General features: G+C 36.9%; 1 protein-coding gene across 3 annotated transcripts in view; it reads left to right on the forward strand.

Moving 5' to 3' along the window:
- Positions 1 to 23,971, forward strand: part of LOC122806621 (collagen and calcium-binding EGF domain-containing protein 1-like) — an 876,736-nt gene that overhangs the window by 686,948 nt on the left and 165,817 nt on the right. For all 3 annotated transcript variants that reach the window (XM_044077195.1, XM_044077194.1, XM_044077196.1), the window contains one exon: positions 1,138 to 1,173. In XM_044077195.1, the coding sequence (XP_043933130.1) occupies positions 1,138 to 1,173 (36 nt within the window). The remainder of the gene's footprint in view (positions 1 to 1,137; positions 1,174 to 23,971) is intronic.

Raw genomic sequence — 23,971 nt, forward strand, 5'->3', positions numbered from 1 at the left:
CAGTAGTTTCCTTTGTACATCACAGTTGCACAGCTGGCTCTATTAATTGAACCAGACAGGAATCCTCCCTACCTAATACATCTGAAAATAAGTCAGACTGTCTGGATAAGAATAAGGAGCCTTGAGTGATAATTCACTTTAATTTTGATTAAAAAAAGAGATATCACTTTGCTGCATGGCTGTTATAGTCTGTCCTGTTCTGCCTTTCCTTAATTGTAAACGTTGTTGACAATTTGTAGAAGTGTCCTATCTTGGTGGGGCAGTTAAGTGTACAGTACAGTTTGCAGGGCATCTTGTTTCTACATAGTATTCGTTATATGCACAATTACAGTTCTTTTTGGATCAACACTAAATGGCTTCACTCTAACACATTAGCACAGTCACTGTCTGTCTATGATTAGTACATTCCACTGCAACAATTCTCTGTTGATCGTGGTTCAAGCTTTTGCTGCTAAAATCTGTTTGCAGGTAAGTATCACAAAATCATGACATGTGATATGTAAAAGATGCATTTATATTACGCTGTCGTAAACTCAAACTGTCGACAGCATAATAATCGACATGAAAATGTTGAAACCCCCGAACATCGAACACACACAAAAAAAAAAAAAAAACACCCAGCACAACACAAATTGCTCTATGCAGGGGGGCAAGCCCCCCTACACCCCCCACACCCCCCGCTACTTAAATATACCAACTCCGAGATTGCACTACATTGCAGTAAATGGAAATCTCCCCTTACGGAGATTTCCGTTTACATGCACGATGACTTTCGCTTTTGACATTTTGGTGCCAACAATATCAGCTTCGATATTGTCGGCCTTTGACAGGGTGAAGTAGACCCTAAAAGACATTCCTCCAACAATAAAGGTAAGTAATAAACACCCGCAATCTCTCCTTCTCCATCATGGTATCCTGCCTAAAATCTTTAATATTTTCCTGTCCCTCTCTGGGTTAGTTTCCATTGCCCTGTCACCAAGGAGCAGCAATCTGCCACAATTAGAATTAAAAAAAAAAATCAAGATTTTCTCCATGCTACTAGGGTAATCTGCCAGTACTAATTTTATTGTATGATGCAATGGCAATATAATTCAGCACTAGTTTTTCACCATGTAATTTATTAATTTTTCCCCTTAGGGACCACCAGGAGCACCAGGAAAGAATGGACAAAAGGTAAAATAAATATACTTAATTTCATTTGTAAACATATAGAAACAAATCTAAGAGGCAGTACTCAGTGCTACATATACATACAAGTAACATAAATTTCCATCTACTGAAACATGTTAACCTTTAAATGATGTGTATATAGTTCTATATTAATTACTATAAGTGTCTGGAGTCAACTAACAAAAGATTATGGACTGCAGTCATAGTTGAGTCTGTCTGGTAGGAAAGGCAAAGGATATGTTTGTAGCAGTGATATGGTGGGCTTTTTGGAATGGGTGGGATTCTAGAAGTATTTTAAAAGATGCAACTTGGTCCTGTGTACATTGTTTGGAAAGCACTCTGTGCTTGATTAATTATTTAGCTCTGGATCAGGCTTTGCTAGAGCCACTCTCCAGGGGGACCCTTTCTCTTCCACTTCCAAATGTTGTAAGCTAGGGTAATCTACCAACAGAGCTAAAATTTCTGCAGCAGTGATCAATATGATGAACATAGTACAGGTGCATACGTAATCTTATCATGACAATCAATGTTCGAATGATCACTGTTGCAGTAGCAGCTACTCCCTCCATCCCTCTTATTTTGGTGGTGTTTATCCCAGGGTGTGGTCATTTATATTTTATTGTTCCTAGCATTGACCTTTCAGGACTTGGCTTCCTTTGTCTGTTGGCTTGAAAGTTCTGAAGGTCTTGCTGCCCAAAGCTGTCATTTTAGTCAGCTCAGCTTGAGATGACTGACAGTTTGGGTACATGGAAGGTGACCTGTAGCTTTGTAAGATGTATGACTGTTATGCAGGATATAACCCATATAGGTAAGGTTCCTATAGCAGTGATCATTTAAAAGTCTACTATTATGGTAAGTTTACTTACACAGCTGTATTATACATGCATTAGGAATGTTTGTGTTGTACACAGAACACTGAATCTCATTCTGTTAAATTGTCTTCTCAATATTTTACAACTGCATATGAAAAACGCATCTATTTCACTGACAACAGTGTAACTTAATTGAATAGAAAACACTGTACATTTATTGCACTAAGTTAATTACATAACCCCACTTTAAATTGTCATTGTGTTGATCTTCTGATAAAATGTATCTTCACAGCTCTGGAATGTAAGTATAACTCATTCAGATGCTGTTTTTGTCTTAAACAACTATCATCAATACAAACAAGCAAACATACAATATAATAATTTACATAATTATTGGTTTATTTTTTAAATTATCTGCACTTTCAAAAGTAACTATATAGTACAAACAATCTTGTTTTATTTCAAAGACTAATGATAGAAAAGGCAAAAAAAGAGCACTATTATGGGAAATGCTGCATGTGCATAAGTCAAATGTTATACAGGTTACTCTCTCTAATGGCCTTAATCTGGTATGTAACATTAATAGAACCTGCTGGAGGGACAGATTTGTCTCCCAGAGGTTACCATACTTTTGGAACAGAATCGCTTCATGTCAAGCTGAGCACCTCATTGGACCTCTTCAAACACAACCTGGATGATTGGCTGGGTAACCATAAATTCACCCCAGGGGTTCCACCTATGTTCCTCTCGGATAGAGGTAATAGGTGCTGTTCGTGGAAATTGTGGGTAAAACTTGGCTGGGCTTGTAAGGGCCATAGGGTCATTAGCTTAGAAAACTCCTATGATTCTATGATCCTCTTATCATTCAATGGATCTACTTCTAAACCTCGAAATCCCATGTAATCGAAACTCATTATTGTGAGATGAAAATCCCAAAACCTTGAATACCTGAATGGCGAATTTTCCCAGGGTAAGTAAACACTTGCCCAAAGTTAAACAAAACACACACTGTAGTAATAAAATCCACCTAGGTTGGGGGATGTACCCCCCACACCCCCTAACTATATATGCCATTAGGGCAAGTGTTTACTTACCCTGGGAAAAATTTGCCGTTCAGGTATTCAGGGTTTCAGGATTTTTATCTCGGGAAAATGAGCTTCACTTATATGGGATTTTGAGCTTCAGAAGAGGATCCCATTCAATAGATGTAATTCCATTAAATGAGTCATGATTTGATGTATTGGTTAGCAATGGATGAATTTTATGGAGGTAGTGTCCTATACAATATGAACCCTTTCCACATACACGTAGTTGAATAACATGAAAATAGGCTTGGGGTCCCTACTGAAGTGTGAGACCTGATACTGCAGGACAATTTAAAAATTAAAGTATGATTTCAATAAAATATTGAATTCTAAATCTCACTGTTTAATATTTAAACATTTTTGCAGGGGCTGTTCAACCTGTGCAGCCTCAAGACTCCAGCTACTTATATAGAGTAAGTCTGAGATCACCATACCATGGAGTATGAGAATTCTCCAGGGTACCACCATCTCAGAATTGATAAGTATTCCACTTAGCCACATTTAAAGTCTTGCTTTCACAAAGATCACAGTTATGGTTCCCAGGCTTTCAGCAAGCACCATGAAGAGGCTTCTTCAGACTGTTACTAATTTGAGAAGAGAATGGAACAAATAATAAGATTACTGTTGGGAATAATTTAATAGGTACTTCATAGGTATGTCACACTAAACATCAAGCAGTCTGTAGCATGATGTAGCCTGTACCACGATGCAACCTATGTAGGCAGAGTTTGCATAGCACAGGTCATCTGAGAAAATGTCTGCGTCTGTGTTACTGAGAGAAGTGTTAAAAACAAAGGGATGACACTCGCATAATGAACACTGCAACATTATTTTGTTTTTAAACACATTTATTACATTTTCTTGTTTTAAGTGATAACACATACATTAATACAAAACAAATCATAGTAACATTTTTCATTATTTTCATGTATTATACACGTTTTCTTTTTAGCAATTATTATTCACTTCAACATTACATAAATTGCCTTTCCTTAAACCAAACTCCTCCTCTAGAATATTGCTCTACATGTATTGTTTTCAAAAGTTCCATTTATATCTATGTAGTTTGCCCCTTTCCTTTTCTAAAGATCTCACCCCAGTTCTTTTATCGCCTGAACAATATTTATTTCTTCAGTTAGAATTCACATTTTCTGGTAATTTCCTTTTTTGGCAAACAATGTCATTAAACTTAGTAAGGTCTTACTATGTCTGGGTAATTCAGGTCCTATATTTCACCTCAAAGGATCATATCCTTAGTTAAAACCATTTGCTTACCCAGCATTTCTGCCATAGTACTGTGTTGGGAATTTTTAAAATTTGCCAACATTGCATTTCCAAAAAGCATGTTCCCATTACCCCTGTCTTCCCCAGCACACCTCCAGCATTTGCTGTCTACCTGAGGAAAACAAATTCTGAAGTATTCTAGGGATATAAAGATACCCATGCAAACACTTCTAAGCAGAAGTCCTATACCTTCTGGACTTTATTGCATACTTTGGAGACATACAGATGTCCTCCCATTGTTCCTTTGTAAGACACATTTCCATTCCTTCATCACAATCTTTTCAAAGCTCCTCTCATTAGTTCTTATAGTTATCACAACAGGGAGAGGTTCACTTAAAAATCCCCACCCCTGGGATGTCACTGCTCTCTACAGGAGTGGCTCAACTACATAGGTTCATAGGTTCATAGGTTTATACTAGGCTATCTGCCCTAAGGCATTTATAAGCCTAGCCCAAATTTTTGTGGCTTACATACCCCTTATATGAAAAATACTGTGCCCATTAGTTTGTTGTGCCTCTGTTCAGCAGTGACACAGAGATGATTCCGGATAAACCTGATCTCCCATCCACAGGTCAAGATTTCTCTTGAATAGAGCCAGCGAGGTGCTCTGCCTCACATGGACCGGGATTTTATTCCACAGCATAGGGAGTCTCTGAGTGATAAAATCTATCCCTCCAGCACGTCCTATTTATATCTGTGCTAAGGTTTAAGTCGCTTGCTCTAGTGGTTTTGGTGGATTTGGATTTTTTGAGGTGGAGCATGTCCATTAATTCGGGTTGGACATGGCCTTGTATGTCAGGCACATGTCACCTCTGAGCAGACGGTATGCAACTGAATAGAGCTGGAGTTTCTTCAATCTGGCAGCATATGACAGATTTTGGAGTCCCTTTATCCTTTTGGTGAAGAACTTTTGGGGTCTCTCCAATTGCTGCAGATGTCGGGTGCGATACATCCCGAATGGGGCATTGTACTCGATCATTGGTCTGATAAGTGAAGAGTACAGGGGAACAATGACCTCACTAGATCTGGATGTGAATCCCTTCATGATCAGGTGGGCAATGTAGAAGGTCTTTCTAACCACTTTAGCAACGTGAGTGTCAAAAGAAAGACCACTGTCAACCTGTCTCCCCAGGTCCCTGATAACCTCTTCTGTGCTTAGTGGATTGCCACCTATATGGTAGCTTGGGGTTACCTTATTTTTCCCGAAGGGTATGACTATACATTTTTTGGCGTTTAACTTCAGGCCATGGCTCTGGCACCAGCTATCTGTTTCCGTGAGTCCCTTCTGAAGGATATCCGTGTCCGATGCACTTTCCACTATGGCGCCCAGTTTGCAGTCGTCTGCAAACTTCGTCAGCCAAAGTCCTCCCATGTTGGCCTGTACTTCTGAGAAGTAGATGCCGAACAATAGGGGGCCAAGGACCGAGCCCTGTGGGACACCGCTTGTGACCGACCAGATAGATGGAGCCTAGGTATTGACCCTCCCACCACTGTTAACTGATTGTATATAAACAATTACTCATATTTTAAATCTTTTAACACACTGCAGTGCTCATCTGCCCCCAATAAACAACTGAGAATTTGGAAGTACTAGTCTGACTTGAATTCTTGAACTAATTCCAAGCAAGATTTATTTCTGCAGAAAAAATAAACTGAAGGAACACACACCTAACGGACCAACAAGTCACAGGACATTAGATTTGAAGAAGGATTAATTGAAGGGCTTTAAGGGATTGACCACTCCCACTGCTACTTAATTGTCATTACTGGTGTTATCATCCTTAGACACCTGCATCCATTATCCCACTCTTTCCTTATTTCTGAACTCCCCCTACAAGCAGTAAAATGTTTTTATTCTCTTTAGTTTTATAAACAGGTCAGGCATATTTTTATGAAACAGGGAAGAAGTTGTGGCCCATAATTAATAAAAAATCAAAGGAATTTATTTAGAAGGGGAAGAGGAAAACAGTTAAGTGGAAAAAGCTGATTCTCCACATAGAAAAAGTGGTTTTATGAGTATCCAATTTGAAGGGATACTTTAGTGCTATTTAGTTAAGGTTCATATACACAAAACAAGCAGAAGGTGTGTAAATTACATTAATTTACTGTTGAACACTTTTATATTTGACAAACATTGACGACTTCTTCAGAGCGAGATGAAAGACTGCAATAATAAAATAGTTTGGACTCTACATTATAGGTGTGTTATTACATGCTTGGTCCACATGTAGTGAGTTTTATGTTTTATATGAAACTAGCATTAAGCATTTGTACTGAAAGAGTAACACTAAGGAAATGCATGTGACTGGAGTTCTATCATCACAGGAAAGGAAAGCATGCATATGTGTTCCTGCAGCTGTTTATAGACACACCCGCACACATACACATACACATGCAAAATAAAGTACCACATTAGTGCCACATGTGCAGTGGCAGACATCAAAGAAAAGTGACAACCCAGTTCATATCAATGAAGGGGAAAGGGGAAAATAGGAAATTTAGAAAAGCAGAATAGCAAGTAGAGGAAAAGACACAATAGAAACTGTAAGGAATGGCAGCTGGGGGTGAACATTGATTTATTTTTTTGGTGGAAAATGCTACTATTTATAAAATAAGACAATGAATGACAGTTAGGAAAGCTAGTGAGGAATGGTTGTGAAAGGGATAGAGTGAGAATATAGGATTGCAGGGGAACACAAATGCTAAATGCAGACACATAGGGGACAGGGTTGGTAGTGACACAAAAAGTGGGGACAGCAGTCGCTGGACAAAGACAGACATAAAGTGGGCACTTAGTGATTGGAAGGTTTGGACGACAAAGAAAATGTGATTAATGGCACTTAAGGTTGGGAATACTTGAAAGGGAGATGGCGCAAGGTACATGGCTGAATCCAAACTGACATCAAGGCTGACCCATAAGGACACTGATCACCTGAAAGATGGATGTCTAATGCTGACTGTATCTCCAATGGCCCAACAGTCATGCAGCTTGACCAGCCATGCTTGGAGATAGTGTACAGTGGTGAAGCAGGTGTTCAGCAGAAAATTCACCTTGGATGATGTGACGAAAGTAGGTACTGCCAGAACAGCTAGCTGGAATTTTATAAATAATTATATGTCATTTGTGAATATCAGACTAATTTATACATATAAAACTGATTTGTACAGACATTTGTGTTCAAAAGGCATTTGTAAAGTACTTGTGTTTGAAATGTATCCACAGTGTGCCCTGTTGGAGAGAACAGCAATGTTCTTGCACTTTTGTAACTGTTTAAATGTATATGTTTTAACAGAGGAAACTGGAAATCAGGAGGTTAACCTCAGTCCAGCAAACTTTAAAATATATCTGAAATTAAATGACTTTATGGGCTAGGCCATAAAGATGCTATCTCACAGGTTTCAATGCAGCCAACGACACAGAGTCTGTACTAGGAAGCTTTCTGTATTGTCTCTGGAGTGAACTAATTGCCACCCAGAAAGAGTGGGCATGTTTAATTGTTTTACAGCATCCATAAGCTCAACATATCTGAGCAAAGCCCTTGTGTGTATATTTTTACAAGAAGGTGCTAAATCCCGCCAGCTTCCAGAAATGGGGGTTTGCATTGGAACTAGAAGTCAGATGACCAGAAGTGATGTAATTCTGCAAGCTATCGCGAAAGTAATATTTTAGATATTATTTCCAGAAGTCTCTTAGTGAGACAGAGGCCTGACAACAAGAAGGACTATTCACCATATCATCTGCCTTGTTGTATTAATGAAGTTATTAGGGAATAGTATAATTCTCTTAGATTCTGTCAGGAATATAGTGAAGCTTAGTTTAGATATTATAAAAGCTGAATCTCGCTGTTAACCAACTCAATAAGTACTTTGTTCCCAAAATAAAAACGAATAACATAAGGATGAAATAGTAGAACGAAGTAGCCAAGCAGTCTCTCTCAGATGTAAAAATAAGTAATAATTTTATTTTGCACAAATGATGAGCACTTTCGCTAAAAAGCTTCTTCAGATCAGAAAACAGTTTAAAAGACTAATTGATTTCATTTATATATACAAATTCAAATAACTTTGAACCAATTGAAACCATTACTTCATTAGTTCTTAAAGTTTTACTACTGTGAACAAAATAAATGACTAGTTTCCCAGTCGTATATTTCAGAGACTCTATTATTAAAACATATCCTAACAAATTAGCTTCTCAAAGTACATGATGTAGCATTTTTTACCTAAATATCTACATTCATATTTATCATAACAGATGAATCTATGACAAAAAATCTATATGTGCATTGATCCGTACATTTTATATATATTTTGACTTCTAAGAAGTATAAGTTATGTTTCAGAATTCCAAAAGATATGAATATGAAAAATGTAAATAAATAAATGAAAAAGCATTCATGTGTATATTATAAACATACTATATGAAAAAAAATTTGGTTAAATAATATTGTATATACTTTTTAAAAACAGTAATATATAAAATACTCAAGTAGATACATGAAGTATATGTATAAATACATCAGCATGGAACGTGTCTAAAAATAACATTTGTAATAAAAATAAACAACATAGTAGGGCATTTATTGGTTTTCATGTTTTATTTCTATACTTATTTAATAGGGGTTTTATTGTAGCCCGTTCATTTAGCCCACTACCTATAATCAGCTCTCAATAATATTATCCAGTTGTTCTCTCTGTATTCTTATGATTTCTCATATCTCCTTGCCGCATACTAGTGGGAATGACTTCTAGTGCTTTAAAAGTAAATGTGTGTGTATTTGAGCTTGCGACATGTTTAGCTAATGCATTATGTTCAGAACCTTTCTTAATATGGTATATATGCTCTCTTATCCTGTCTTTAAACTATTTGTCTTCCCTACATAAAAGGAATGGCAAATTTGACATACAGCTAGATACACTAGATTGCGCATTCTACATGTAGCTCTGGCCTTTATGGTAAACTCTTTCTGTAAGTCCGGATGAAAAAAAGTTGTGGAACTATCAATATGTTTGCAGAAATTACAATTGCCACATGGTATAGTAGACCATTCTTCCTTGTCATCATTTCTATTACTATTTTGCTGATAGCATAATAGTCTCTTTGAATTTTTTCTATTTTTGTACAGGAAATAGGATCTTTCACCCACTAACCTTTTTATTTTTGGATCCACTTGTAAAATTGACCAGTTCTTATTAAATATATCTATTAACTTATTATTATCTGATGTATAAAACATCGGTATCTTTATAATAGTTGATCTATCTGGTGTTACATAAGAACTTTTATTTTTTACTGGTCCAAAGTATGGAGCTGCTATATTTTTACGTAAATCAGAAATATCTTTTAGATTGCTAGAAATTTCTTCATGTGTATACCCTCTACTTAGAAGTTTCTTATTCAAGTCATTCATTTCTTTATCAAAACATTCTTCCAGTCTATTTAATCTTGATGTTCTCAAACCTTGTCCCTTTATCAAGTTTTTAAAAATATATCTAGGATGCATACTAGATCTTAATAGCAAAGAGTTACGATAACTAGATTTTCGAAAAATACCTGTATTAATCATCCCATTGGTCAGTTTTTCTATGTAAACATCCAAATATTGAATTTTATACATAGATCTATTCATAGTAAACTTTAAACATCCTGTTAAACTATTTATTTTATCATAAAATATGTCTAGATCATCATAAGTACCTCTCCATAACATGAAGAGGTCATCAACAAAACGCCGATAAAAAATAACATTTGTTTTAAATTCTTCTAAATTGAACAGTATGGTTTCCTCCCAATGCGCCAAAAACATATTTGTATAGCTATTGGCGCATGGGGTTCCCATAGCTACACCTTCACATTGAATAAACAGTTTTTCATTAAATAAAAATAGGTTATTTTCTAACACCAGTTCAAGAAAACAAGTTATTAAATCTATTTGTTTAGCTGATAGATCACTATGAGTAGACATATACTGATGTACATATTGTATTCCCATATCATTGGGTATCACTGTAAATAGTGATTGAACATCAAATGTTACTAGTATTACTTCTTCTATGTTATCTTGTTCCTTCAAATTTTCATATAGATCAATTAAAAAATGTTTAGAGTCTCTGAGAACATATTTGTTCGTATCCACTATCGGTCTTAAATGCTTTTCTATATAAACTGATAACTGCTCAGTGAGCCAGCCTCCACCTGCTACAATTGGTCTCATTGGTGGATTTAAAGAATTTTTATGCACTTTTGGCTGGCCCTGTATAATAGGAATGAGGGGATCTTTTACTACTAGATAATCTAAAGTTTCTTTTGTGATAATGCCTCCTCTATATATATCAAAAAGTGTATTTGTGACATATGTAATAATACTGTACACATCTTCTGATGTAATTCGTCTATAAGATTTATCATTCTTTAACATTGTTTCCATTGATTCCACATAATACAGTGTGTCCATAATTACTATGAGACCTCCTTTGTCTGCAGGTTTTATTGTTATAGAATCATTCTTTTGAAGTTGTTGTAAAGCTTTTCTTTCCTTATAATTTAAGTTATATTTAACATTTCTCTGATGAGAACTTTTTCTTCTTAGAAGTAAAATATATATAAAAATAGAAATATATATAAAATGTACGGATCAATGCACATACAGTTTTTTTTGTCATAGATTTATCTGTTATGATAAATATGCATGTAGATTTTAGGTAAAAAATGCTACATCATGTACTTTGAGAAGTTAATTTGCTAGCATATGTTTTAATAATAGAGTCTCTGAAATATACGACTGGGAAACTAGTCATTTATTTTTTTCACAGTAGTACAACTTTAAGAACTAATGAAGTAATAGTTTCAATTGGTTCAAAGCTATTTGAATTTGTATATATAAATGAACTCAATTAGTCTTTTAAACTGTTTTCTGATCTGAAAAAGCTTTTTAGCGAAAGCGCTCATCATTTGTACAAAATAAAGTTATTACTTGTTTTTACATCTACGAGAGACTGCTTGGCTACTTCGTTCTACTATTTCATCCTTATGTTATTCATTTTTATTTTGGGAACGAAGTACTTATTGAGTTGGTTAACAGCGAGCTTCAACTTTTATATTATTGTTTTTATCTTTATTGCTGTTTTAACCTACTTGACCAAGCCAATGGAATTAATGGGAACTATTGAATTGGATTATAATCCGAATAAAAGAGACAACTCTACGGAAATACTTCGAAAAAGATTTATACAACATTTATCTTGTGCGAGGACTGCACTTTGGCAACTCGAGTTTAGTCCATCAGCAGATGACGTCGGAGAGGCGACAGGTGATTTAGAACGTCTACAGCAGTTAATGGATGATATCGAAAGGGATTTTTTCAAATTAAAGAGACTGCAAGCACAGCGGCACCATTTCCAATATTGTTTGGAAAAGAAAATAGTTCCACGTGGTTTAAGAGTTTTTAATATGCCAACACAAGGTGCTTACTATCCGGAACTACTGAGCCGATGGCAGCAATTGAACCTCGAGGTAAGCGGCAAGTATTTAACATTGCTTGTCGAGTTTTTTGAACTCGAGGAAGCAAAATTGACTCAAAGTATAAAAGACAAACAAGAACTGTTATTTAACAACTTTTCTTCTAGCTTAATAGATCCACTTTTTGAAAGCTTGCTGGACAGTGTTGCAGCTTTTGAACGTAAGCTTCTGCAACAAAAAAAGAATAAGATTATAAGAGACACTAATGACTTTCAATTAGGTCACGTGTTTATGTGGCCGAGACGAGGCCAGAATATTGAGACTGTTAATAAACAAGAGACTGTGACTGTTAATCAGACGAATGTTGTTAACAGAAATAGTAAAAGAAAAGAAAAATAATTAGAAAATGATTACATTCAGGATGTTAACATTCAAGCTGCAAGTAGTAGATGTAATACTTTAACAGGTACAGAAAAAATAATGTATGAAATTGATGGACAAGATGGGCAGAATACTGAGGTTATTACCTTAGAAAATACTCCCAATCTTGTAGGTGATAATTCAAATGATTTTAATGACTCTAATAAATGAGATAACTCAGAGATACATCAGGGGAATTTATATCCAATAGTGAAAGTGATAAGATCTCCAGTAAAGACAATAGAATCACAACCTGTAGTAAGACCAAAGACGAAAGCAAATGTATCCCATGCATTGTCCCTATCTGTTAGTGAAAATATTTCTTTTCCCTTACCAATAAGAACAGACAAAGGAGGGAGGAGGACACGTTCCATGAGTCGGGGACATCAAAAAAGGAAACATTCAGGGGAATATACCCCGAATCAAACAATCAAAAAAATGTGGGGGAAGGGCATGAGTCACTAGTACACAATATCTCTTCTTATAAACTTTCTTTAGAAGAAAAGAATGTACTTTTAAAAGGTCTGAATTTTATTCCCACCACTAGGAGTAAAATGACAGATACCATATTAGATTTAAAAGTTTTTTGTAGAAATATTATGTTAAAATATTTATATGATGGGACTGAGCATAGTAATGAGTCTATTACAATAAAACCTGAAGTAAGATTCAAGAAGCTAAGTAATTTTGTTCCATCGAATCATCCATTGATAGATGCGTATATGAAAATAACGGAAGAAGAATTGTTCAAATATTATGAACAAGACTTCAGTCATCAGAGAAATGTTAAATATAACTTAAATTATAAGGAAAGAAAAGCTTTACAACAACTTCAAAAGAATGATTCTATAACAATAAAACCTGCAGACAAAGGAGGTCTCATAGTAATTATGGACACACTGTATTATGTGGAATCAGTGGAAACAATGTTAAATAATGATAAATCTTATAGACAAATTACATCAGAAGATGTGTACAATATTATTACATATGTCACAAATACACTTTTTGATATATATAGAAGAGGCATTATCACAAAAGAAACTTTAGATTATCTAGTAGTAAGAGATCCCCTCATTCCTATTATACAGGGCCAGCCAAAAGTGCATAAAAATTCTTTAAATCCACCAATGAGACCAATTGTAGCAGGTGGAGGCTGGCTCACTGTACAGTTATCAGTTTATATAGAAAAGCATTTAAGACGGATAGTGGATACGAACAAATATGTTCTCAGAGACTCTAAACATTTTTTAATTGATCTATATGAAAATTTGAAGGAACAAGACAATATAGAAGAAGTAATATTAGTAACATTTGATGTTCAATTACTATTTACAGTGATACCCAATGACATGGGAATACAATATGTACATCAGTATATGTCTATTCATAGTGATCTATCAGCTAAACAAATAGATATAATAACTTGTTTTCTTGAACTGGTGTTAGAAAATAACCTATTTTTATTTAATGAAAAACTGCTTATTCAATGTGAAGGTGTAGCTATGGGAACCCCATGCGCCAATAGCTATGCAAATATGTTTTTGGCGCATTGGGAGGAAACCATACTCTTCAATTTAGAAGAATTTAAAACAAATGTTATTTTTTATCGGCGTTTTGTCGATGACCTCTTCATGTTATGGAGAGGTACTTATGATGATCTAGACATATTTTATGATAAAATAAATAGTTAACAGGATGTTTAAAGTTTACTATGAATAGATCTATGTATAAAATTGAATATTTGGATGTTTACATAGAAAAACTGACCAATGGGATGATTAATACAGGTATTTTTCGAAAATCTAGTTATCGTAACTCTTTGCTATTAAGATCTAGTATGCATCCTAGATATATTTTTAAAAACTTGATAAAGGGACAAGGTTTGAGAACATCAAGATTAAATAGACTGGAAGAATGTTTTGATAAAGAAATGAATGACTTGAATAAGAAACTTCTAAGTAGAGGGTATACACAGGAAGAAATTTCTAGCAATCTAAAAGATATTTCTGATTTACGTAAAAATATAGCAGCTCCATACTTTGGACCAGTAGAAAATAAAAGTTCTTATGTAACACCAGATAGATCAACTATTATTAAGATACCGATGTTTTATACATCAGATAATAATAAGTTAATAGATATATTTAATAAGAACTGGTCAATTTTACAAGTGGATCCAAAAATAAAAAAGTTAGTGGGTGAAAGACCCTATTTCCTGTACAAAAATAGAAAAAATTTAGAGACTATTATGCTATCAGCAAAATAGTAATGGAAATGGTGACAAGGAAGAATGGTCTACTACACCATGTGGTCATTGTAATTTCTGTGAACATATTGATAGTTCCACAACTTTTTTCATCCGGACTTACAGAAAGAGTTTACCATAAAGGCCAGAGCTACATGTAGAACGTGCAATCTAGTGTATCTAGCTGTATGTCAAATTTGCCATTCCTTTTATGTAGGGAAGACAAATAGACAGTTTAAAGACAGGATAAAAGAGCATATATACCATATTAAGAAAGGTTCTGAACATAATGCATTAGCTAAACACATCACAATCTCAGATAATACACAAACATTTACTTTTAAAGCACTAGAAGTCATTCCCACTAGTATGCGGCAAGGAGATATGAGGAATCATACAGAATACAGAGAGAACAATTGGATAATATTATTGAGAGGTACTAGAGGTAATGGGCTAAATGAACGGCTACAATAAAACCCCTATTAAATAAGCGTAGAAATAAAAAATGAAAATCAATAAATGCCCTACTATGTTGTTTATTTTTATTTTTATTTTTATAACAACTGTTATTTTTTAGACATGTTCCATGCTGATGTATTTATATATATACTTCAAGTATCTACTTGAGTATTTTATATATTACTGTTTTTAAAAAAGTATATACAATATTATTTAATTAAATTTTTTTCATATAGTATGTATGTAATATACACATGAATGCTTGCTCATTTATTTATTTACATTTTTCATATTCATATTTTTTTAGAAGTCTGAAACATAACTTATACTTCTTAGAAGTAAAAATATATATAAAAATAAAAATATATATAAAATGTACGGATCAATGCACATATAGATTTTTTTGTCATAGATTTATCTGTTATGATAAATATGAATGTAGATTTTTAGGTAAAAAATGCTACATCATGTACTTTGAGAAGTTAATTTGCTAGCATATGTTTTAATAATAGAGTCTCTGAAATATACGACTGGGAAACTAGTCATTTATTTTGTTCACAGTAGTACAACTTTAAGAACTAATGAAGTAATGGTTTCAATTGGTTCAAAGTTATTTGAATTTGTATATATAAATGAAATCAATTAGTCCTTTAAACTGTTTTCTGATCTGAAGAAGCTTTTTAGCGAAAGCGCTCATCATTTGTACAAAATAAAATTATTACTTGTTTTTACATCTACGAGAGACTGCTTGGCTACTTCGTTCTACTATTTCATCCTTAGTTTAGATATTGTTTTGTCTGAGCCTATCCCTCAATGTTATTTTAAATATTTCCTATGATTCTTCACTGTGATGTCACTGTGAATATATATTTAGTATTTTCTTGTTCTTTATTATTTATTATTAAATATATTTAAATCTTTCATTGTGGCTGATCTTTGTAGAGATATTTAAGTTTTGAGAATACTTGGATATTTATTTCATGACACTGTGTGGGCCACTCGTAATAGCCTTGCTCTTGGTCAAACTACCATTTGTATTAATATGTATTTCACTCAGTATATTGGATACCCTTGGAAGAGCCTTAAGGTAGCTGGCAGGAGTGTCTGGTGGCAGTCAAAACTACCTTATAGTCTGGGCAAAAGTGGACATAGCTAGTAAACATGTGCCAGCCTTTTCCAGGTGTGTGTGTGTGTGTGTGTGTGTGTGTGTGTGTGTGTGTGTGTGTGTGTGTGTGTGTGTATGTGAGTAAATCAAACCTCCAAGAGTCTGTGTGTCAGCTACTTGGGCAGGAACATGAAACACTTTTTGGACAGAGAGGGTGCTGGAGGTCTTGGTTTGGACACTCAGCTGACATCTCAACAATATAGCTGTGCCAGTGAGGAGTCTTACTGGGGATGTGGTGAAAGAGGGAGAAACCAGCCCTGGACCAACTGTGTTCTCTGTGTGCTCTTAAGGGAAATTGTGCTTGATTGTACATGATACAGAGAGTTGCATCTGGAGATACTGTGTGTGTGCACCTGTTATCCTCCCAGTGAAGGTCCCCCACTGGTGCTAGTGGTGAGGATTGATGCTCCTTGATAACTGACCTAGAGGTGAAGGGGCGTCACAGATGATATCAGCCTTCACAACTTTGGCTAGGAGACTACAAGGGAACCCACTGGACCACTATCACAAAAGGAGCCTCTACCTCACCTGCTTATAAATGAGAATCCAAATAATTTTCAGCAGCCTAAATCTATCTTTTTTCTTGCTGAAAGATGGATCAGGCAACACTAACACTCCAGCACTACAGGCATCAGCCCACACAGATGGAGGTGAATACTGCCACTCCTTTGCCATAATCATATCTAGACTTGCAAAATGAGAGAAAATAAGAAGAAAACACATCAATACACATCTACGTTTTGCATACAAAAGCAGTGGACAGTGCAGTTGTGTGCATGACATATGCACACAACTGACAGGAGAGATGCTCTTGCATGCCTCCTGCAAAACTCTCCCTGTTGGTTTGACACATCAGCTGCTGTAAAACAAAGTTGTAAGAACTCATTACACTTGTAAACCTGTTAAGAGAATAGGGGGAAAAATCAACAGCCACAGTAAACCTCTGTCCATCTCTCTCTATCTAGCCTCTACCTCTCACTGCCTAAGTCGGTCAGTATCACTGTAAATTATTATAAGAATATCTGTGCTGCTGTATAGAGTGGGAAATGCCAGTGTGGCATCACTCACCATCCTGACACGCTTGTGTCAACCACCCAGACTTTAAAGCAGATACTCCTCAAAGTCCCTGTGCAGGAAGAACAAAATTTCTTTCTCTCCTTTTCACACCTGAATAAGCTAAGTCCAATCCCACAGGTTCAGTCGAGGTGCAAAATGGTAGCCTTATGCACAGATGTCACATAATGTGAATCAGAGCAGCAGCAGGTCACTACTGAAAGTCTGTATAATGCAGAGCCATGATGCTGTGAGCTACATGGGCTCTATGCATGAGCATAGTGTGTATGTGTTCTAAGATCCAGGGTAAGTAGGGTAGTGCGTGTCAGTGTGGATTGTGCATTGCATTATGGTAACACTTCAGACACCACCATGCTAAATATCCTTTTTAGCATAAACTCCTTGATAAAGTGAGGTGAGGGGTGCATTTTGTCCAAGACTATGCTAAGGTAAATGATTGCAACACCAGGATTTTACAGATTAAGATTTTAGACTTTGAGCTAGGGACAAGAAAGGAAGACAAGATGCTTGTTACTGTACCCCTGCATTTTACTCAACAGCCATGGTGGATGGCGCCTGCAGGGATATAGACAAAATGGTGCTTGTGGGTGTTGGAACAAAGCACACTAGTACAAGTCTTGGATATCCATATGAGGAGGAGTACACCATTGGTTATATGCACCTAAGGAAGGACATCCCACACAGGTCATGGTGGCCCCTGTACATGCATTGAGAGGTGGCAGTGCATTTTAAAGGGAAGACAGGATGTGTGGACCACAACAGGGATTCAATACACTGCTAGAGGAAGGGGTCCTGTGATAACATCCCATCTGTTACATTTTATACAGCAACTTCTGGAATAATTAAAATAAACCAAGGGTCACGTACGTGGTGTCCAAATATGGGGGGGTATGCAGCGTATACATAGGTGACAACCACAGAAGACAATGCACATACACACTAACATGTGTAACCCACAGTTGTCCCCATTTTGCCATAGGCTCATGACAGAAGCAATGACTGGAAAATTCACCATTCAGGAGGCTGAGGTGTTATTGAAGGCCCTCCTCACTCACTTCCGATATCCAGTCTTGTTATGCAAGCCAAGACTATGGCATGGGAAATTGCAAAGGACAAGTCTAGTACAAGAGGTGGATCACCATCAAAGTATTGGTCCATGGATGGAAGAGTTCCTAGTGTTCCTTTCTGGGTAAGAGGATAGTTAGAGTGTTGATGCCTAGCCTAGTGTCTGGGGAGAGATGTACCAGATTAGTTATGGTCATTATATTTCCATGTTCAGTGCAGTGCATGTGTGTCAGGGCTCATTCAGCAAGAAACTTCTGCACATCAATCCTTCAGGTACTGCCTTGCCCAGTAAAGCACCGATGTGCCCATATGCTGTTCACATTCTGTATCATGTGCCATTATGCTGGGGAAGGGTTCACAACCACAGAACTTTACATACTTGATATCAGCATTCCTTCTGTGGCTGATGATGATGGCATTGTACACATGTCAGATTCTGTTGAAACAGTGACATTCTCAGTAACACTGAATTGTGACTGGTAAAACATCCCCCATGATATGACTCCCCTATGGAGGGACCAACTGAATTCCCAACCTCACTGATGTTTGCTAGATGCCCTCACTCAGGCTCTGCAAGAATCTCCAGCTCACATGCCATTGGTGGACTGCATTCTCTATGCTGTGTGTGAATGTGCCTATTTTGGACCTTTTTTTGATGGCTGCCACAGTCTATTTTCAGCCTTGTAGCAAAATTCCTTTCAGTTTAAATGTGAGGTTCGAACCATCTGTATCACCGAGGTTCTTCAGCACTTGATTGTGTGACATAAGTTTAAATAGCTATTGGTTCCCTTTCTTGTTCTATTTACTCCTCTCATGAAACAGTCTCATAGGTTCATAGGTATATACTAGGCTGATGACCACCAGTGCATTTATAAGCCTTGCAATGCAAGCAAACCAAATTGTGTCCCTGTGTATCATGGGCATTTATTAGGAGGGGGTTGCTAGGAAGTTTATCAAGGTTGGGGGTATGTCAGTTTGGGCATTACTCTCTGCCTCTGTGTATCAGAGACATGGGGGTCAGACCCGAGGTGAATTTCCAACATCCCATCCATTGGACAAGGTTATGCTTAAATACGGTTAGGGATGCACTCTGCTTCATATGGATGGGAGCCTCTTCCAGAGCATGGGTATCCTCTGAGATAGACGTCAGTCTCACCAACATGTCTTATTTATGACAAAAGAGAAGTTTAAGTCCTTGGATCCAGTGGCTTTTATGCTATTTGTTTTGCAGATGTGCAAAAGGTGCATCAGAGCTGGATCTGAGGATGCCTTGCATACCAGGCATATATTTCCTTTCAAATAACCCGTAGGAGACAGAGTATAGAGAAAATGTTTTAAGGTGATCCATAGAGGATAATGTGTTTATATCCTGGATTGTTCTATAAGAAACCTTTGTGGGTGTTTCAACTTTTGTATATGTCTGGTCATGTAAATGCCCAAGAGGGCATTATACTCAATGATGGGTCTGTTAAGGGTTAAGTAAAGTGCCATAATGACTTCCTTGGACCTGGATACCATACCCTTACTTGTAAGTTGGGCAGCATAGAATGATTTTCTTACAACCTTGTCCACGTGGTGGTTAAAGGCTAGATTATTGTCTACATATCTTTCCAGATCCCTGATTACCAGGTCAAATCTTATGGGTATCTTATCGATGTAGTAATTAGCCTGGGTGGCAGTTTTCCAAAAAGGCACTATAATATATTTTTTGGCATTGAGTTTTAATACTTGACTTTGGCACTAGTCATTTATCTCTCTTAGACCCTCTTGTAAGATGTTTGTGTCACGGGGGAATCTATGATAGCTCCCAATTTACAGTCATCTGAGAACTTGGTCAGCCAAAGACTCTTGACATTAGCCTCTGAGAAGTGGATGCCTAATAGGACTGCTCCCAGCATGAAGTCCTTAGGTACTTCATTAGTGACTGGTCTCTTAGTGAAGGTGGTATCACCAATACTGACTTTCTGGGTCTTCTCTGTGAGCCAGCCAGTGATTCAATGAGTTATGCGGGGGTTTATGCCTAGTTTGGTGAGTTTGTCAACTTTACCAGAGTATGGAATATTTTACCTAGGTCCAAGGTAGGTAGCATGCACAGTTTCCCCCTCATCCATTGCTTTTGTGATTTTTCTCAAAGAAGTCCACCAGGTTTAGTAGGCATGGCCTTGCCTTGAAAAAGTGAAAATGGGTTGGTTCCAGTGTCTGAAGGTTGTCTATGTCTTTGTTGATTGTTTCCATGATAATTCATTCCATGGCTTTGCATATCAGACTAGTCAGACCAATACATTTGTAGTTTCCAAGGTCAGTTCGTGGTCCACTATTGTAAAGTGGAATAACCATTGCAGACCTCCATTCTCATATGAAACCTATTTTGAGGCAATATTTGAAAAGTGACTCAAGTGGTCCTGATAGGTTATGTTTCAAGCTATTTATGAGGCATTCTTGGATATTGTCAGGGCCCACTGAGGCTGTGTTTTTGGAGTTAGCAAATGCTGGCAGGAACTACCCCCTGTTAATAGTTGGCAGTATGCTAACAAATCTTTCATTGGAGAAGGCGGGGGGGGGGGGTGAAGTTTGAGTTGAATTTGTTAGCCAGCAAATTTCACTATGCCACTCTGCTCAGTGAAAGTGGCACCACTGACTACTGGTTTGGCACACTGGTAAGCACTTCCTTTGAAGTTTTGGACATAGCTGTGGAAGGTCTTGTGGTTGTCTTTAGCCTGTGAGGCTATCTTGACCTCATAATTGTCCTTGCTGTATTTAATTAGTCTTCTTAGATTTCTGTTTACTTTAATTTTAGAGCCCCTATTATTATGAGTTGCTCTTCTTGGTTTTAGCCATGACTTTTTTCCTTTTGTTATATACCTTATTAAGGTTAGGATTCCACCAGTATGGTTTGTTTTTAGAGTTTGTTTTGGGCTTCTAGTAGGTACAGCGGACTCTGCACAGAAATGTACATTGTAGGGTATTTTGTGTAATGGTGCATGTCTCCAGAAGGCCTAGGCATGTGTTATGGGATTCTAGGGACATAGAAGCTGACCTATAGCTTGCTAGGATATGGTATGGGACTTTGTCTATGGTGATTTGCATGTGGATATATTACAGGGCATTGTCCTGTTTAACCAACGTAAGGTTATGCTTGTTGCTAATATTGATTGAGGATCCTCCACCTTTTGTCCATGTTTGTGCAGCTGATGGTCTAAATGTGTGGAAGGCACTAAAGCCTCACACTGCTGGAATACTTTCTGCAGATTTTAACCATGTCTCAGTAACAGCATAGATGTCTATATTCTCTAGAGTGAGTAGAGTTTTGTAGGGTGTGGCATTTCTTGTTTAGGCTCGTAGCATTGAGCAGTAACACCATTAGGTCTCTTTGGGTTTTATTTGCTATGTTGGTAGGTTTGTCAATTTGGCATTACCTTAAAAGGTTCCACAGTGGTGGGTAATGTTTTAGCCAATATTTGGAAGCCTAAGGGAGACAGGTACAAACCATCCTTTGCAAAGCAACATAGTTAACCATATCTGCGTGCTGAAACAATTGAATTACCCTGGAAATACATCAGAATCTATGCCAATTATTAAAGTCAATTAACATTTGTTTGTACTGTGGCATCATCCTTGGTGAAAGTAGAATGCCACAAAGCACATACCTGCCTGGGATACATATTCAGGGGGATCAACAATAGATCTCTTCATATGGTCCAGGACAGTACATCTCAGGTCATTAACAATGCCTGCATGGACTATGAAAGAATCGTACTGGTACCTATGGTATAATGACTTGAGTGGGTACATAACTTGATGTATCCTGGCTCCAGATATGCAACTAACTTATCTTTTTGTCCAATCTGGTGATTGAGATATCTATGTGTCATACAATGCAGTCCCCTATGACAGAAGTCCTGGGTAATATGTTTACTTGCCTTATGGGCTTTGCTCTTGGGGGGTTGACAGAGTGTAGGAATATGTGCGGTGGTTGGTGTTTGATGAGTGTTTTAGAGACTGATGAGGATAGGCATTGTCATTTATAGGTTTAGGAGGTCTTTGGGGTTTGGGAAGATTATGTTTTAGTGCCTAAGCATTGGTTGGTCTGTGTGTGTGGCAGATGTAGTCTGTGTTTGTGTTCTTGATAACCTTATTGTATGGGAGGTTTCTGTGTAAAGTGAAATAGTGTATGTGCATCTCTCGCATACTCTATTTCTTTATGGATTAAATGGTTGTCTGTGAACATGAGACAACTGCTACATTGTTTCAGGATGCCCATATCTACCAAGCTGGCTACAGAGACATTTGGAGATTGTATGTTCAAGTTGTTTGGGCCTGTGGTTTAAGGGGTACTGTAGGACATGGAATGGATTCTACAGAGGTCTCCTTGGGTGATCTCTGGGGATGGTACTAGACTAGGTTGGATTGCGCTAAGATTTGATAGCAATGGTGTTTAATTATGTTTATCTCCATGCATTGGCTTTGTTTTAGCCACACTAAATTACAGTTTTCACTTCTAAGGGACGTTTTATAGATAAAATGTGCTTTCTGGACATTTGCATCTGTACAGGGCACTGCTAACCTCTTGATGTAATAATACCAAAAAAGATTGCTTATAAGTGCAATGTTACAACAAAACAAGTTAAACTACCTAGAGAAGGCAATTTCAAGTATTAGAGATCAGTAGAATGATTTAAAGGCAAACTCAACAAATAAAGCAAAAGTAGAGCATCAGCACTCTATAAACAGTTAACTGAAGTGCAGAACAACAAAATGAATCTCTTATCTGCCAAGGATGGAGCAGGATTAACTCAGGACCCCCTCAGAGTGTGGCAAGGGTGCCAACCAGATGGGAGCTCTGGGAAAATGAGCAGGAGAACATTCGTAGTAAGGGAGGTTTACTCAAGCGCAATACTGGTTTGCTGGGTGTGCACTTAGTATTATGGATATGTGGAAAACATGGGTGGGAAAGTACTTATATAGGTTACACAACAGACAATAGCAATGAAAGAGAGGAGGGAGGGACTTTGCAAGACAGATCATCATAAGCAATGAAAACCAGAGACGCATCCTTTTAAATAACAGAAGAGAAGGGTGAGAGAGTGTGGAATAAACCCAAACTAGAGCTCTAGTCCTATGGTTATAATTTCAGAAACTTTTAGCTTAATGTCTCAGTGGAAGTGGAGGGGACAGACTCAAAGAACAGAGGAAAAAAACAGTAGCAAGGTATACAGAAAGGCACTGGAATGCAATTTTAAGTATATACACCTATAAAAAAGTACTGAAGTGCAAATCTGGAGCAGAATTCACAATGCTGCCACTACTGCAATCTTACCACAGGCAAAGGCACTATACTGTCTGGAAATTTATTAGTAATGCTGTAATAAATCACTAAATGAGGCCCAAATCTGACGGTAGATCACAGCCCTGCTGCAACTGTGACAGAAACTGCAAGACTGATTGAGATTTTAGATTGGGTTCAAAATACAAAAGGCTACCTTTTACATGTAATTCTACTTATGGAAATAGAAATGCTGTATAACATATACACAATGAAAAACTTGCAGTCATACACAAACTTCACACAACTACAAATGAAGCTGCAAGACTGCGGTCCCAGAACAAAGTAAAAAAATGCAAACAAATAACTTTGGTGAAAACATGGACAAACAGCAGAGAGGTATAAAAAGTGTCACCACACAGGACTGCAGGTGCAGCTTAAAATATTTAAGCAAAATTTATATAAAA

This window comes from Protopterus annectens, chromosome 7.part0, assembly GCF_019279795.1.
Source record: "Protopterus annectens isolate FY-2018-M chromosome 7.part0, PAN1.0, whole genome shotgun sequence".
NCBI classification, from domain to species: Eukaryota; Metazoa; Chordata; order Ceratodontiformes; family Protopteridae; genus Protopterus; species Protopterus annectens.